We start from the raw sequence: 16,042 nt of genomic DNA, 5'->3' as shown, positions 1-16,042 counted from the left end.
TTTACTTTTCATTCACCTCTTCAGTTCTAATGCTAACACTGACTCCTATTGCAATTTTATAATAAAACATTTATATTTGGAAAATGGCATCTTCCCCAAGAGAAAAACAAATTTCTTCTGATTCTAGAAATAAAAGGAATTTACACAGTGATTTTGAGAGATTTTCATGATCTAACCAAGAATTCTCCAGCCCTAGCCAGTTTGGCTCATCGGATAGAATGTCAGCTTCGGACCAAAGGGTCCAGGGTTCGAGTCCAGTCAAGGGCATGTACCTCGGTTGCAGGCTCCTCCCCGGCCCAGACCCTGATGGGGCTCATGCAGGAGGCAACCCATCGATGTGTTTCCCTCACATCGATGTTTCTCTCTGTCTTTCCCTCTCTCTTCCACTCTCCCTAAAAATCAATGGAAAAATATCCTCCAGTGAGGATTAACAAAACAAAAAAAAAGAATTCTCCAATCATCATCATCATCATCATCATCATCATCACCTCCCTTTGTTAGCATCAGGGCACTATCCTGGGTGTTTTTATTGTATTTCCTCTAATTCTTAGTACTCCTGCTGCTTTACAGATGAGGAAGCAGCTCACAGAGATCAAAAGATTTTCACAAGGCTATCTAACAGATCCAGAGCCAGGATTCTAACCTGCGCTGACCCAGATGGAAAGTCCCCATTCCTTCCATTCTGTCCATAGAGGTGTGGACCAAAATGGGGTTCTACAGAAAGTAAACTCATAGTGTGTACTGATCATAAACTCCTAACTGGGCAGGTCATGGTGGGCAGTCACACCCGGCCATGTAACTTCTTTACTGAGAGCATGTAATCTTAACTATCTTGTAATCCAATCCCCACCTTCTTATAATCCTTAGTTCCCTCAATTTCAAACGTACAAAAGAAACAAAACTGCCATTCTCAGAAGCAGTGGACACCTCCCTTCCTGGAAACTGCTGTCAGTTTTGGCTCAGATAAACTCAGAAACTCTACACAGGTTTGGAAGTTTCCTATGTCAACAGAGGACTTGTTTTATGGGGCTCCTTACTGACTGCTGACATCGCAGGCCATAAATCAGCAAGAAGTTCAGTCTGGGGGCAGTGGGGAAAACTCTCTTTCTGATTATATACCCCATTTTTTAAAATTGCTTAATTTGTTTGTATTGAAAACGTTATTAAAACTATAGAATGTGCCGAAAACGGTTTGGCTCAGTGGATAGAGCGTCGGCCAGCGGACTGAAAGGTCCCAGGTTCGATTCCGGTCAAGGGCATGTACCTTGGTTGCGGGTACATCCCCAGTAGGGGGTGTGCAAGAGGCAGCTGGTCGATGTTTCTCTATCATCAATGTTTCTAACTCTCTATCCCTCTCTCTTCCTCTCTGTGAAAAATCAATAAAATATATTTAAAAAAAACTATAGAATGTAACACTAAAATAAATTTCAAGCTCAATATAACATGGAAATGGAAACAAAACGTGTATAAACACAACAGGCAGTTCCCTGTTTTCAGATATAATGCATTCCTAGAAAACATGCTAAAACTGAGTAGGAGAAACACCAGATTCTACACTATTTGAGGTGGACACCAGTCTCAGAACTAAAAAAACATGAAATCTTTCATAACATGTTGAACCCACAGTGTGAAGACTTAAGTCTAATGAACATCAGAAAGAGACTAAAGACACAACACTTTGAGCATCCTAATTAATGCCATCTGGTCTATACTATATTAAGTTTATGAGATCTATGTTTCTCAATGCTAATCTAGAACTTTTATTTTTCCATTTAGTATTCATTTTCACTACATAAGAACAAAATAAATAATAAATAAATAAATAAATAACAAAATATACTCAAATACTCAGTTATTACACAAAAACTAACACCTGGGCAAGGACAGTACTATTTCCAAATATTAAATACTGGCTGGCAAACAATGCCACCATGCAAAAGTTCCCCATATTCATTTGTCACCTCATACACAGATGTCCAAAAGTAGCATCTGAAAGGCATTTATGCACATCAGTACGTAACGTGCAGAAGTTGGGTTAACACTGATATCAAATACCCAATGCTGAGGGCTATCTGTAATTGGTCAGAGAGAGCCATAAAAGTTACTGCGCTGGTTCGTGGAGAAACAGCAAAACTCCCCAGAGGCATGTGTGTATTGGTTTCCCAAGCATGTTACCAGGCAGGGGATTCCCTAGTGTCCCACATACCGATGGCTTCTGCTGCATTAACACCCCCCTCCCGCTATTTAATAGAGAGGCTGAAGACCTAATGAGAGGATTTCGAACCACCCGAGGTAGGACAGAGCAGTACACAGAAGGCGAGGGGACAATCAATAACATGGGTGCTGCCATTCTAATCACTGCCCTCCTCCTCCTCCAATTCCAGTCAGGTGTTCCAATCCAAGGAAGGACCTCTGGGAGCCTTCAATCCTCTGAAAACCTTTCTGTGTACATTCACGTGTACTCAGGGGCTCCTGCCTCCACGTTCCCACGGCAATTTCTATCCCCCATAGCATAGCTTTCATTAAAAGGCAAAGACTGAGTTCTACTCCTCTCTGCACCGATCTCAAGAGCTTGCCAGCCTGGCACAGAGCAGTCACTCAAACGTCTGGAGCTAGACAGACCAGTGAACTCACCAATGAGAAAGTCCCCATATCTTCTCAATTGGAACTACATTTTACAGAGATTATACAGAAAATGTGTTTCCAAAGTCTGAAAATAACACTTGACAAATACATGTTTAACTGACTGAATAAATGTATGTTTCCTGATTCTCCAACAGACTGTTCAATATTGTTCCCTAAGAAACGAATACAGTTGTCTTTACAGTCTTCAAAAAGCCTGAGACATCATGAAAAAAATCACTCTTTTCATAAATATTATACATCTATAAAAATAGTCATCCAGTTAAAAATATACATCAGCTGAATAGTCTTACATATAATTAAACATCTTCAGTCAGTTGGCTTTCCAAATCTCTCCTCCTTTAAACTTTATTTTGTGAAGCCAGAAAGGTATTCTTGCATAGTCCATTCCTAGTTATCTGAACCAATGAATGTTTCTGAGCTGGGAGAGTGGGGGAAAGCGAGTGTGAGCTGCAGCAGGAGGGCACAGGCATTTGTGACCTAATTGCACAGGCATAGCTGAGAGCAAAAATGCTGACTCCAGGACAGTGGGTCCCCTCATTCCAGAGTAACCTACAATAACCATCAGGGGGTCATTGGAGAGACTACAGAATACTTGTTTTATTTCATTTCTTACTACAGAAAGTAAAACAAATACTAACCTTAGCTCCAGGAAGCACTTCATTTTGTTTCAGCGTGAGACTCAACTCCAACCTACCAATTAGCCCTCCAATCTGCACTGGGTCAGAGGGTGCTACTTCTGGTAAAGTTCTAGTTAGCTGTGGGTGTGGCTCATAAACAATTTTAGGATTCCAGCTAGGTGACAGCTTTGGCTCAGTTTCCTACAAGAAGGTGATAAGAATAAAGTACACTGTAAATAAATCAAACTGCAAAATACAAATGTCAATTTAAGAAGAAAATATTTGACATGCAAAACTGTATTACGTTACAATAGATAAACTGGAATCTTATAGCTAGTATGAAGCACAGTACCTTGGTAATGAAGACTAATAATGGAAAAGGACTTTATGAAAAAAAAGCACAGCATCTGTTCAAATTACAGTAATAAGAAAATTTAATAGATGGTCTATAATTAAGAAAATCTGATTTGTGAAATAACAAAAGATAAATTATAGAACTGATTTTGATACATAAAAGGAGGAATAAAAAACTCCTTAACTATAAACCTTTTTTAAGATACAATTTGTAAGATAAATTTTCAGCAATACAATCACTATGTAAGGTAAATGTGAACATTGCTTGATTTCCTGCATTTATTGTATAAGGACAATAGTTATTAATATACCATTGCTCTCCAAGACACAGTAGCCAATGTTTCTCTATCTAATTAATACACAGCAAAAAGGAAAGGCATCTATAATAATAAAAGAATATGCTAATTAGACTGGACATCCTTCTGAACAACCTTCAGGACGAAGCCGGGGCTGCAAGGGAAGCCCAGGTCCCAGGTGCCAGAGGGAAGCCGGTGCCGGCAGCCAGGGAAAGGAAGGCCTACTCTTGCACGAATTATGTGCATCGGGCCTCTAGTCCTATATTATAAAAGGCTAATATGCAAATCGACCGAACGAAGGAATGACTGGTTGCTATGATGCGCACTGACCACCAGGGGGCAGACGCTCAATGCAGGAGCTGCCCCCTGGTGGTCAGTGCACTACCACAGGGGGAGCACAGCTCACCCAGAAGCCGGGCTCACAGCTGGCGAGTGCAGCAGCGGTGGCGGGAGCCTCTCCCACCTCCTTCGCAGTGCTAAGGATGTCCAACTGCCGGCCCCCTCACCCCGGGGAGCAGGCCTAAGCCATCAGTCGGACATCCCCTGAGGGCTCCCAGACTGTGAGAGGGCGCAGGCCAGGCTGAAGGACCCCTCCCCCATCCCGAGTGCACAAATTTCATGCACTGGGCCTCTAGTTAATTATAAATATGAATGTTTTAAAACCTCTGAAATATGTCCCCATTACTCAATATTTGTGTTAACTTCCAGATCAGATGGAAACTCATTAACACATTATATATTCTAGCAAAATAGCTCCCATTTAAATCTTTGAAAAATCTGTGATTTAGTTCTGGTTTTGTTTTCCTTACCACTGGTGCAGTTGAACACACTGGGGAAGATTTTGCTGATGCAGAAAACTCATCCCAGAAGAGAGACACTCCAGAGAGCTGAAGTAACTTGTGAGCAAAAGCTGTAGGCTGATGGACATTAATTCCTGAGGACTCGTCTGCAGTTTCATCACAGTATACAGTTCTGAAAGTTAACACCAAAAAGGGCATTAGCGTAAAACTTCTAGGAAAACCTACTTGCAATGATAAGAAATTCACACAGCTTTTTAAGTTAAAGGGATTTTTTAAGTGTTAGCACCTTAGGATGTGTCTATAATGTGGGTGAGCATTACCATGCTTTACCACAGTAAATATTTCATGAGGAGACCTTACCCCCCAGTAAGGATAACTTTATGAGGCTCCTAAATTTGGGGGGGAAATCATTAACTTTCTAAAGTTAGCTTCAAGGAAAACAGTTCCTGAGTACCCTCCAAACACCTCTGGGGAACAGTGAGACGGCATTTGGCTCCCAGTCAAAAGCCTGACATAAATGACATGTCTTGAATTCTTATGACTATGCTATAAATTCTTGATTAATCTTCAGTTTAATCAAAATAAAGTAGTTCTAAATGCATGAGATTTTATATATTATTTAACATACCATTTAAGGTAGGGCAACCTAATTTCAAAAATCTTTGAACAATAACTGATAGGTATGTTTTGTGAAAAGACAGAACCCATAATATATCTGCTTAAAATCTGGCAAAGGTCCCTCACAGATCCATATACAAGTATCGTTGGAGCTCAGTGTACATACTTCATTCTGCTTATTTCTGCAGGCAGTTCTCATGGCACTAAGACAGGTGAACAGTCAGTTACTCTAATCAACACCCATGAGATGTAAGTCAATCCCTGCTGAGAGCTATTTACAGGGTCCAAGTGGGCATACACGGAAAACCAAAACGATGTTTATATCTGTTTACGTAAATCACTACTGCACATGTTGACCTTATAATACCCTCATAGAATCCACAAAGAAAACAGAAGTCTTACCTTTCTCACCAAAGCAGCAAAACTGCGGCTCACATTAATGAGACGCACCTAACGAGTGCCCTGCTTATGTGCAAAACCTGACACTCCCCAGCGGGAGTGCCTTACGTTTAGCAGCACATTGATTTGACTTGACAGTAACTAAAAGAGAATTACTTGCTTTGAATTCGACATAGTATTATATATAATTATACCCCAACTGGTACTTTACGTTTTCCATAAAGGGACCGGAACATAGCTTGGAGAGCAGCACTTTACTCCGAAATCATGCAATACATTAATTAAATATCATTACTTCTCACCTCCAAAAGCATTCTGAAGTCTAATAAGAGTTAGAGTATGTTCTTGATTAAAAAACAGAATAGGGTCATATTTTTTCAGGTATAAAAAGTCTTACCTTTCTATTCGAATTTCAAGTGCAGTTCCAGTTTTGGAGTTTTCTGGCACATGTTCAATTCTCAAGACGGTGTCTATAAAAGTGACTTTTACTCTTCTTAGTACTAAAGTAAATAGGTAACCATCAACATAAGAGACAAATAAAAACTTCGAATGAAAGAACAAATACTAAATTTGTTTAATATAAACTTACAAAATAAAACTGAATTCCTTTCCTTAAAAATCCCAAACTCTTGAGTTCTGAGCACTTCCCCCTTGTTACATCTCATGGATACTTGGGCAGTGACTAACACTCTCTGTTGAATTCAGTCCCAATTCTAAGCATAATAAAGTAAACCCAAGGAGAAGTAGACTACAAAAAAACATGAAATTAAATTGAATGCATATTTAAATAACCTCAATTCTAAAGTTCTGAAGGGAGAACAGTTGATTTAAAAGTCACTTCAATGACTTTTCCTTACACAAGGCTTACTAAACAAAGGTACTAAATGAAATAGATTTTTAAAAAAATACTCAAAAATACCAAACCTGTTTCAATAGTTTCAGCAAACTTTTCAAGTCCTTCAAAAGGCTGGGATCCTTCTCCTTGTTCATCTGTTAGTTTCTGGCTAAGACATTCTTTCGCCAACTGCATACTGCTGGTCATGAAACTTGACCAATACATAGGCTCAGATCCAGTTGCTGCAGAAAATATAGATTAATCCTAAATAATTTTTCATTGTTACCACAATCCATTTCTTAAAATAACACATTTCAAGTAGATAAATTATTAATCCTCCACAAGGTATTTAGCATCAGGGTGTTGCGTAGGGATATAATATTCTACAGAAATTACCCCTTAGACTTAAACACCATCTTATAATGACTGAGGGGAGGGGACAGAGATTTGTGCTCTGGTCACATGCTATCTATCTGCCAAATACTAACTCATGTGCTCATTCAATGGGTACTTTACACACCCAGGAGCTGTTCCTAATACTGGAGAGCAGGAGTTGACAAACTTTCTGTAAAGAGTCAGATAGTAAATACGTTAGGCTTTTTGGGCCATGTAGTCTCTATCACAACTACTCAACTCTTTCACTCTAGTACAAAAGCAGCCAGAGAGAATGAATAAATGAAGGAATATGTTGGTGTTCCAATAAAAATTTATTTACAAAAACCAGATTTGGCCCACCGGAATTAGTTAACTGACCTCCAATAGGGGTAGAAAAATAAAATAATCATTAATTCTGCCCCCAGAGAGCCTATAGCATAATAGAAGAAATGAGAGAAGAGTAAAAAGAATTAGTAGGCAACTATTAAGTTTCAATAGAAAACATTATGACAACTAAGAGGTGAATTCCTCTAGCTGAAGGAATTGACAGGAAAACAGGTGCAGGTAGAGTTGACGTAGGCTTTAGAAGGTTAGTATAAATGTAGACAAAACAAAAGAGCAACCTTTGAGGAAGAAACATAGGAACTGAAAAATCCTTTCTAGCGCTTCCCCTCATGAGAGGATTCCACCACACTTCCTTTTGTTATTCAAAACAACGGGCAGAGATTACTAGAATTACTGTCTTCCAAATCAATTGTAAAAGCCCTTCTAATAGAACATTTTTAAAGTAAGAAGAAAATATTTGACTTTCCATCAGAAAGTATTATTATATGTACTCATAGTTAAAAGATAAAATATTCTTGTTAATTAAATACCAGGTTATTAAGGAGGATTTCCATGCACAGATTACCAATTTTCAAAATACAGGCATTATAATTCTACTAAGCATAATTTAAACTTGGTGATTCAGACAGCACTGGAATATATGCTTTAAAACATCACTTGTCACTGAAAAAAGGAATTTAAGTTCATAATTTAAGATGACTTACCATCGTAACTTAACTGGTTCTGAAAATGTGCACACACATATAAATACACACTTTGTAGTAGAAAATCTGAGATACAACATAGCATTGTGGTTAAGAACAAGGACTCCAGAACTAGACTGGCTGAATTCAGATCCTCTCTTTTCCACTTAACTAGATATGACCTTGGATAAATTATTAAACTTATATGTGCCTCAATTACCTGTTCTGCAAAATACAGATAATAAAAAAATATCTATTTCAAAGAGCTATTGTGAGGATAATATTTGTAAAGCACTAAGTATAGTATCTGGCATGCAAGAAGCACTATATATGCTTGATTAAGTCAGAAAACATCATGTGCAAGTAAAGCTACCACACACATATACTTGACTTGTAAACAATTACTTACTACAAATTTAAAGCTTTTCCTTCCAAAAGTTTTTGCCCACTTACCCAATCCTAGGAAAGAGATGAAATAATTGTACAATGAACACCTGCATGCCCTTCACCTAGATTCATCAAGATTCTATTCTCTCTCTCTCATACTTTTGCTGAACTATCTGAAGATAAACTGCAGACATCATAACACTCACTCCTAAATACCTCAGCATGTAACTCCTAAGAACAAGAACATCCTCCTGCAAAATACACTCAAGAAATATAACATCCTATCTAATAAAAGAGTAATATGCAAATTGACCATCACTCCAACACAAGATGGCTGCCCCCATGTGGTCAAAGATGTCTGCCCCCATGTGGACACAAGATGGTTACCACAAGATGGCCAGCAGGGAAGGGCAGTTGGGAGGGACCAGGCCTGCAAGGGAGAGCAGTTGTGGGCGATCAGGCCAGCAAAGGAGGACTGTTGGGAGGTTCCAGGCCTGCAAGGGAAGGCAGTTGGGGGCAATAAAGCCTGCAGGGGAGGGCAGTTAGGTTTGACCAGGCCGGCAGAGGAGGGTAGTTGGGGGCGACCAGGCCTGCAGGGAAGATCAGTTGGGGGGGGACCCAGGTCTGCAGGGGAGAGCAGTTGGGGGGAACCAGGCCTGCAGGGGAGAGCAGTTGGGGGTTACCAGGACTGTAGGGGAGGGAAGTTAGGGGCAATCAGGCTGGCAGGGGAGCAGTTAGGCATCCATCAGGCTGGCAAGGGAATGGTTAGGGGGTGATCAGGCTGGCAGGCAGAAGTGGTTAGGGGCAATCAGGAAGGCAGGAAGGCGAGCAGCTGGGAGCCAGCAGTCCTGGATTGTGAGAGGGATGTTCGATGGCCCGTTTAGGCCCGATCCTACCAGGCAGTCGGTCATCCTACTGGGGGTCCCAGATTGGAGAGGGTGCAGACTGGGCTGAGGGACATACCCTCCGTGCACGAATTTCGTGCACTGGGCCTCTAGTCTATATATAAAAACCTAAGCAACTGGATGACCGGCCTACCAGCCGGTAGCTATAACACACACTGACCACCAGGGGGCAGGTGTTCAACACAGGAGCAGAAACCACAGGCATGGAAATATGGAACAGACTGTTGAATCTCATAGGGTAGGGGAAAGCGGGGAGGGCAGGAAGAGATTAACTAAAGATCTTATATGCATACTAGAGGTTCGGTGCACAGATTTGTGCACCAGTGGGGTCCCTCAGCCTGGCCCGTGGGGACAGAGCCAAAACCGGCTCTCCGGCATTCACTGAGGGGTCCCGGATTGCAAGAGGGTGCAGGCCAGGCCGAGGGACCCCACTGGTGCATGAATCTGTGCACCAGGCCTCTAGTTAATATATAATAATCTTATGTTTCTTACCCAAATTTCCCGCTATCCTGATAACATCCTTCATAGAAGTAAATAAATAAATAAACAAACAAAGACATGATTATATACCAAAATTAGTTATTCATGTCTTTAGCCTCCTTTAATCTGGAACAGTTCCTCCATCCTTCTTGTCTTCCATTACATTGACATTTTTAACAGTACCAACCATTGACTTTATAAAAATTCCCTTATTTTGGATTTGTCTGACTGCTGCTTTATAATTTAGCAGGAATAGTAAGTACAACACTGATGTGTGTCCTTCTCAGTTGATTACATCAGGACACACATAGCAGTCAGTTATTTGTGGTGGTGACTGTCAATTTTCTCCAACATGAAAGTAACTTTTGCCTTTGTAAAAAATATGTAGCCCTGGCCAGGTGGCTCAATTGGTTGAAGCATTGTCCCTTACATCAAAAAGATTGTGAGTTCGATTCCTGGGTCAGGGCACATACCTAGGTTGTGGGTTCGATCACTGGTCAAGGCGCTTAAGGGAGGCAACCAATTGATATTTCTCTCTCTTCCTCTCCCTATACATAATCTCCAGTGAGGATTAAGACTAATGATAATAATCTATAAATCAGTGGGAGATAATCTGATACTGTCTAAATATTAAACTCCTCAACAACCCTTCACCAAATGGTATTAGCATTCATTGATGATTCTGCTCTGTATCAATTTTTACTATGGTGGCCAAAAGAATGGTGAATTCTATTTTTGTTGTTTATAAGTAGGTATTCTCCTGCAATAAAGATCTTTCCCTTCTCCCTATCCCCATTACATATTTATTTGCATCAATATGGACTTAGGGCATTTTTTTTAATTTAGCATGTTATAATTCATTATTGTCATCATTATTTTTCATACTCAATCTTTCTCAGATCTGGCTAATGGGAGCCCCTTCAAGCCTAATCTTGTGTCCTTTTAACAATTCTCTGTCAATTTTTGAGCACTTCCTTGCTTTCTGGCACAGTACTTTGAATCTTTAGAACACAGTAAGTAAGTGGTAACAAATAATTACATCAACTATCTACATACTAAAGTTCCTGTGGGCAAATAGGCAGAGAAATAACATTAAAGATACAATCACACACACACACACACACACACACACACACACACCCTACACCGACACATTTTATCTACCTCACAAATACAATGCAAAGTAATAAATTAAATACTAAATATAATGCAATTAGATTACTTTCCCAATCTCTGGAAAATAAAATAGAAACAATCAGAACACATGAGATACACCTACCTAGGCGAGGTCTAGGTCGGAAGACCATTTCTAGCCCTTTCACTTCCAGTGCACAATTATCCTGTAGCAAGGAGCCCCATGGAACTGACAGAGAAATTGACTGTATGAATCCTTCAGTGACTTCTAACGGCGCATCTGCTGACTCCAGGATCTCATTGAGACACTAAAGAGAAAAACCAAGGGCAATTTTAAATCACGAGAACTTAAAATTGTTAACGTATTCAGATGCTGAATATGCTCCTATCTGTGTCAGGCACTAGGATAGAGGAAGCAGAGACCTAGTTAAAGACATCCCGGGTCCTCACAAGCTTACAAAGATAGCTTACCATGAAAGGCACAATTAAAGTGTGATGAGTTGCACCCAGCCGGGGTGGCTCAGTGGTTGAGTGTCGACCTATGAACCAGGAGGTCACGGTTCGATTCTCGGTCAGGGCACATGCCCGGGTTGTGGGCTCGATCCCCAGTGGGGGGGTGGGGGGGGGAGGTTGCAGGAGGCAGCCGATCAATGATTCTCTCTCATCACTGATGTTTCTCTCCCTCTCTCTCTCTCTCTCTCTCTCTCTCTCTCTCTCTCTCTCTCTCCTCTCTTCCTCTCTCTCTCTCTCTCTCTCTCTCTCTCTCTCTCTCTCTCCTCTCTCTCTCTCTCTCTCTCTCTCTCCCTTCTTCTCTGAAATCAATAAAAATATATTAGGTTTAAAAAGTGAGATGAGTTACATGACAGAAAATGCATTGTGCTATTTGAACATGTAAAGACCCTAACCTGGAGATTCAAGGCAGGCCAGTTGAGGAAGTGCTATTTAAAGCTGAGACCAGAAGGCTGAGGAGTTAACTAGGCAAAGTGTTCCAGGCAAAGACAAAGATGTGTGGAAGGATTTTTAAAAAAAAGCAGAGGTCAGAGAGGGCAAGCACACGTATTTGAGATGCAAGAGTACCTGAAGAGAAAAGCAGGTGTAGCTTTAGTGTACTGTGTCAGGGTGATGAGCCAGAGATAAGGCTACAGAGATAAGAGAGAGGGGCATCCAAAGAACCTTGTAATTCATGTTAGAGTCTGAAATTTATCTCAAGGGCAAGGTGAAACCATTGAAAGATTTTCAGTTTCCATGCCATGACGGGACTGGAACGTTTAGAGGGCCTCTCCTGCAGCCAGGTAGAGCATGAATTGGAAGAAAGCAAACTTCAGACAGAACGGTCGTTATGAGTAGGAGAAGCTAGAAAAATTGGTTTGGCAAGGAGAGCAACACTGAGGACAGTGAGAAGCGGATGGATTGTTGCAATATGTTAGGAAGCAAAGTTAATTGCCATCAGGAGGAATGAAGAATGACGCCCGGGTGCTAGCTTGGGCCACTGCTTAAACAGTGGTGCCATTTACTGAGAGAGAGAAACCTGGAGACGCTGGTTAGGCGAAGATGGGGAGTTCAGTCCCAAAGAATACATTTGAGCAGACATCCAGGTGGAGATGTCTAGGAAGCGGCTGGAAATTCCAGTCTAGAGCTCAAGAGAGTCATCTGGGCTGGAGACAGACAAGAGCATTGTAAGCACAGAGGGTAAAAGACGCCACAGGGGTGAGGAGAGACGACCTTTAGGAACTTATGTGGAGGAAAATAACAAGAGGCTGAGGACAGAACCCTGGTAAACACCAATATTTAAGAAACACATTAAGAAAGAGGAACCTTGGGTCCGGGGGAAGCTAGATCCCGGGTCCGGGCGAGGCCGTGTGCCCCTGGATCCGGGTAAGGCCACGCGACCCTGGGTCAGGGTGAGGCCATGCGCCCCTGAGTCCGGGTGAAGCTAGATCCCGGGTCTGGGTGAGGCCGTGTGCCCCTGGATCTGGGTGAGGCTGGGTCCCGGGCCCGGGTGAGGCTACGCGCCCCTGGGTCGGGGTGAAGCTGGATCCCGGGTCTGGGTGAGGCCGTGTGCCCCTGGATCCGGGTGAGGCTGGGTCCCGGGTCCGGGTGAGGCCATGGGCCCCTGGATCCGGGTGAGGCCACGCGACCCTGGGTCTGGGAGAGGCCACGCGCCCCTGGGTCCGGGTGAGGCCACGTGCCCCTGGGTCCGGGGGAAGCTAGATCCCGGGTCCGGGCGAGGCCGTGTGCCCCTGGATCCGGGTGAGGCTGGGTCCCGGGCCCGGGAGAGGCCACGCGCCCCTGGGTCTGGGTGAGGCCATGCGCCCCTGTGTCCAGGTGAAGCTGAATCCTGGGTCTGGGCGAGGCCGTGTGCCCCTGGATCCGGGTGAGGCTGGGTCCCGGGTCCGGGTGAGGCCATGGGCCCCTGGATCCGGGTGAAGCCGTGCCCCTGGGTCCGGCCGAGACCAAACCAGAGGGAGTCGGACCTGCATTACCACCATTTGTCCACCATCCAGAGCTGAGGGGTCAGTGCCGACATGTACTCATAAGGAACTGGTGGACATTGATATTGGGTCTCAAAAGAACTGTTGGTCCAGAAAGAAACTCACTACAGACTGATTCATTTGCCTGTCAGCATAACTATTATTGCTCGTCTCACATTCAATTCTTATAAGTATATCTAGTGACACATGATCTCGCTCATCTAGGGGAAATGATGAACAACATAGACTGATGAACAAGAACAGAACCAGAAACAAGGAGGCATCGATCGGACTATCGGGCCTCAGAGGGAGGATAGGGGAGGGTGGGGGGAGGGGGGAGAGATCAACCAAAGGTCTTGTGTGCATGCATATGAGCCTAACCAATGGTTAAGTTCAACAGGGGGTTGGGGCATCCATGGGGAGGGGTGTGGGATGGGAATGGGGGGATGAGGACAAATATGTGACACCTTAATCAATAAAGAAATTAAAAAAAAAAAAGAAAGAGGAACCTGCAAAAGGCAGAGAGGAGAAAGAAAATCAAGAAGGCTTCATTTTCCAGAAAATCATGGAAAGACAACATGAAAGAAAAGAGTGGGCAAGTGCAGCAACAGCTACAAAGGAGTCAAAGATTTTTTAGTGTCCCCTGGACTTTAAGTGATATTTAGGGTATAGGTGATGCCATTGAGAGAGATTTCAGTAGAGCGGGGAGGCAAGCCAGATTATAACAGAAGGTTGACAGAATGGATGTAAATACAGTTAGCAGAATAATTAAATGCATTTTTGACAATGTATTTTTAAACTAGAATAAGTTACTAAATGCCAGTTTTATGTAGGGTACTTCCTGAAGGCCATGTTGCATAAGGGTGGAGTCTTAATTCTTTGTCTACAAGCCTAATGCTGAATATTGAGACAGCCGGAGACGGGCTCAGTTTTACCAGGTTACCACTGAAAGGCTTTCTTCACGCTGGGGCTTGTGTAATCATTCAGACTTTCTAAAAAGTACCAGGGCACGGGTGGTCTCAAGGTACAAACACGCAGATCCTCACTCTATAAAGATACTCTTTCCCCAAATAGACCTTCCTCAGAAGAGTACTTACAGCAGTGACGTCAAGTTGGGTCTGCTTTCCCATAGCCCTTCCTGTAGCCCACTTCTCCCACTTACCTTCCTGAATCCTCCCTTATACACTACCCAGCATATAAAAATCTCCAGGCAGGGCCAGAAACTTAAGTTTTCTGGTCTTTCCCTATCTTATACATATTTTTGACATGACACCAAAGAAAAGCAAAGAAGTAAGTAACTGCAAGTCCCTTCAGTTCTCATCCACTTATTTATGATATCAGTGTTTCTCAAGCTTATAACTATTTTAAAAATTTAGAATGAGCCCTGGCCAGCTGGCTCAATAGGTTGAAGTGCTGTCCCTAATACCAAAAAGGTTGAGGGTTCAATTCCTGGGAAGGGCACATACCTAGGTTGCGGGTTTGATCTCCAGTTGGGGAGCATACAGGAGGCAATTGATTGATGTTTTCATCTCTCTCTCTCTTTTGCTCTCCCCTCCCCCTTCCTCTCTCTCTGAAATCAATAAAACATATTCTTGGGTAAGAATTAAAAAAGGAAAATTTATGTAAAAGCACCCAGTACTATATACACATACACACACACATGTATGTGTGTGTGTATGCGTGTGCGTGTGGTGGTTAATAAATGGTCACTATTATCTTCAAAAGCAAACTAAAATCCCCTACCTTGATGCCATGCCCCTCTAGTCATCAACCTCATTTCTCTTTCTTTCGTCAAGGGAGCTATTTTCTCAAACCACAAACTACTATCTGCCTTCTAACACTCAGCTCCTCTGAAACTGCTCTTAACTGCCAATAAACTGACAAATGCAATGAAAAATGTTCGGTCCTCATCTTCCTTGAATTCTCATCTAATTCCTTTTTTGAAATGTTAACTTTTCTTGGCTTCCGTGACACACTTCACGCTGAGTCCTTTTTCCCAATTCTTTACCACTTAAAACGATGATACTCCTCTAAGTTTCATCTTCAGCGTTTTTTGTTTCTCAACTAATCTACAACTGCTCATGCACTTTATGCCATTCCAGTGTTTCAGTTACCACTGATATTCTGAAAACTCCCAAAACTTATCTCCAACTCCTCCTCAAATCCAATACTATATAGCATACAGCATTTTGACCACTTCAGTGGGAAAAGAACTCATGAACTCCTCCCTCCCCTTCAAACCCCTGAAGTAGTAATCTCTAAAATGTATCTATCCCAGAGATAACAGATGATCCAACAGAGTAGAAAAATTAGACATTCTATATTAAATTTTTCACATTTTTATACCAAGGGCATGGGCACCCTCACTCCAGCCATATATCAGACTGGTACAAAGAGAAGACCAGCCCTAGCAGGTTTGGCTCAGTGGATAGAGCATCGGCCTATGGACTGAAGGGTCCCGGATTTGATTCTGGTCAAAGGCACATGCCCAGGGGTTGGGCTCGATCCCCAGTAGGGGGCATGCAGGAGGCAGCCGATCAATGATTCTCTCTCATCATTGATGTTTCTATTTCTCTCTCCCTCTCTCTTTCTCTCTGAAATCAAAGATATATATATATATATATATTCAAAGAGAAGACCAGTAGTTATACAATGGGGAAGAGTTAAGAATGGTGCCCTCAGTTGGATGTTCCATTT

At 42.3% G+C, this 16,042-nt stretch overlaps 1 protein-coding gene across 2 annotated transcripts in view; it reads right to left on the bottom strand.

Annotated features, from left to right (window-relative positions):
* Window positions 1–16,042, bottom strand: part of ATG2B (autophagy related 2B) — a 73,414-nt gene that overhangs the window by 52,953 nt on the left and 4,419 nt on the right. For both annotated transcript variants that reach the window (XM_079768757.1, XM_079768758.1), the window contains exons 2-6: window positions 11,020–11,182; window positions 6,655–6,807; window positions 6,128–6,230; window positions 4,723–4,885; window positions 3,285–3,464 (exon numbers count right to left, since the gene is read on the bottom strand). In XM_079768757.1, the coding sequence (XP_079624883.1) occupies window positions 3,285–3,464; window positions 4,723–4,885; window positions 6,128–6,230; window positions 6,655–6,807; window positions 11,020–11,182 (762 nt within the window). The remainder of the gene's footprint in view (window positions 1–3,284; window positions 3,465–4,722; window positions 4,886–6,127; window positions 6,231–6,654; window positions 6,808–11,019; window positions 11,183–16,042) is intronic.

The sequence above is a fragment of the Cnephaeus nilssonii genome (assembly GCF_951640355.1).
Source record: "Cnephaeus nilssonii genome assembly, chromosome: 4".
Taxonomy (NCBI): Eukaryota; Metazoa; Chordata; class Mammalia; order Chiroptera; family Vespertilionidae; genus Cnephaeus; species Cnephaeus nilssonii.
The sequence above is the reverse complement of the archived record's forward strand: the minus strand, read 5'-3'. Positions and strand labels throughout refer to the sequence as shown.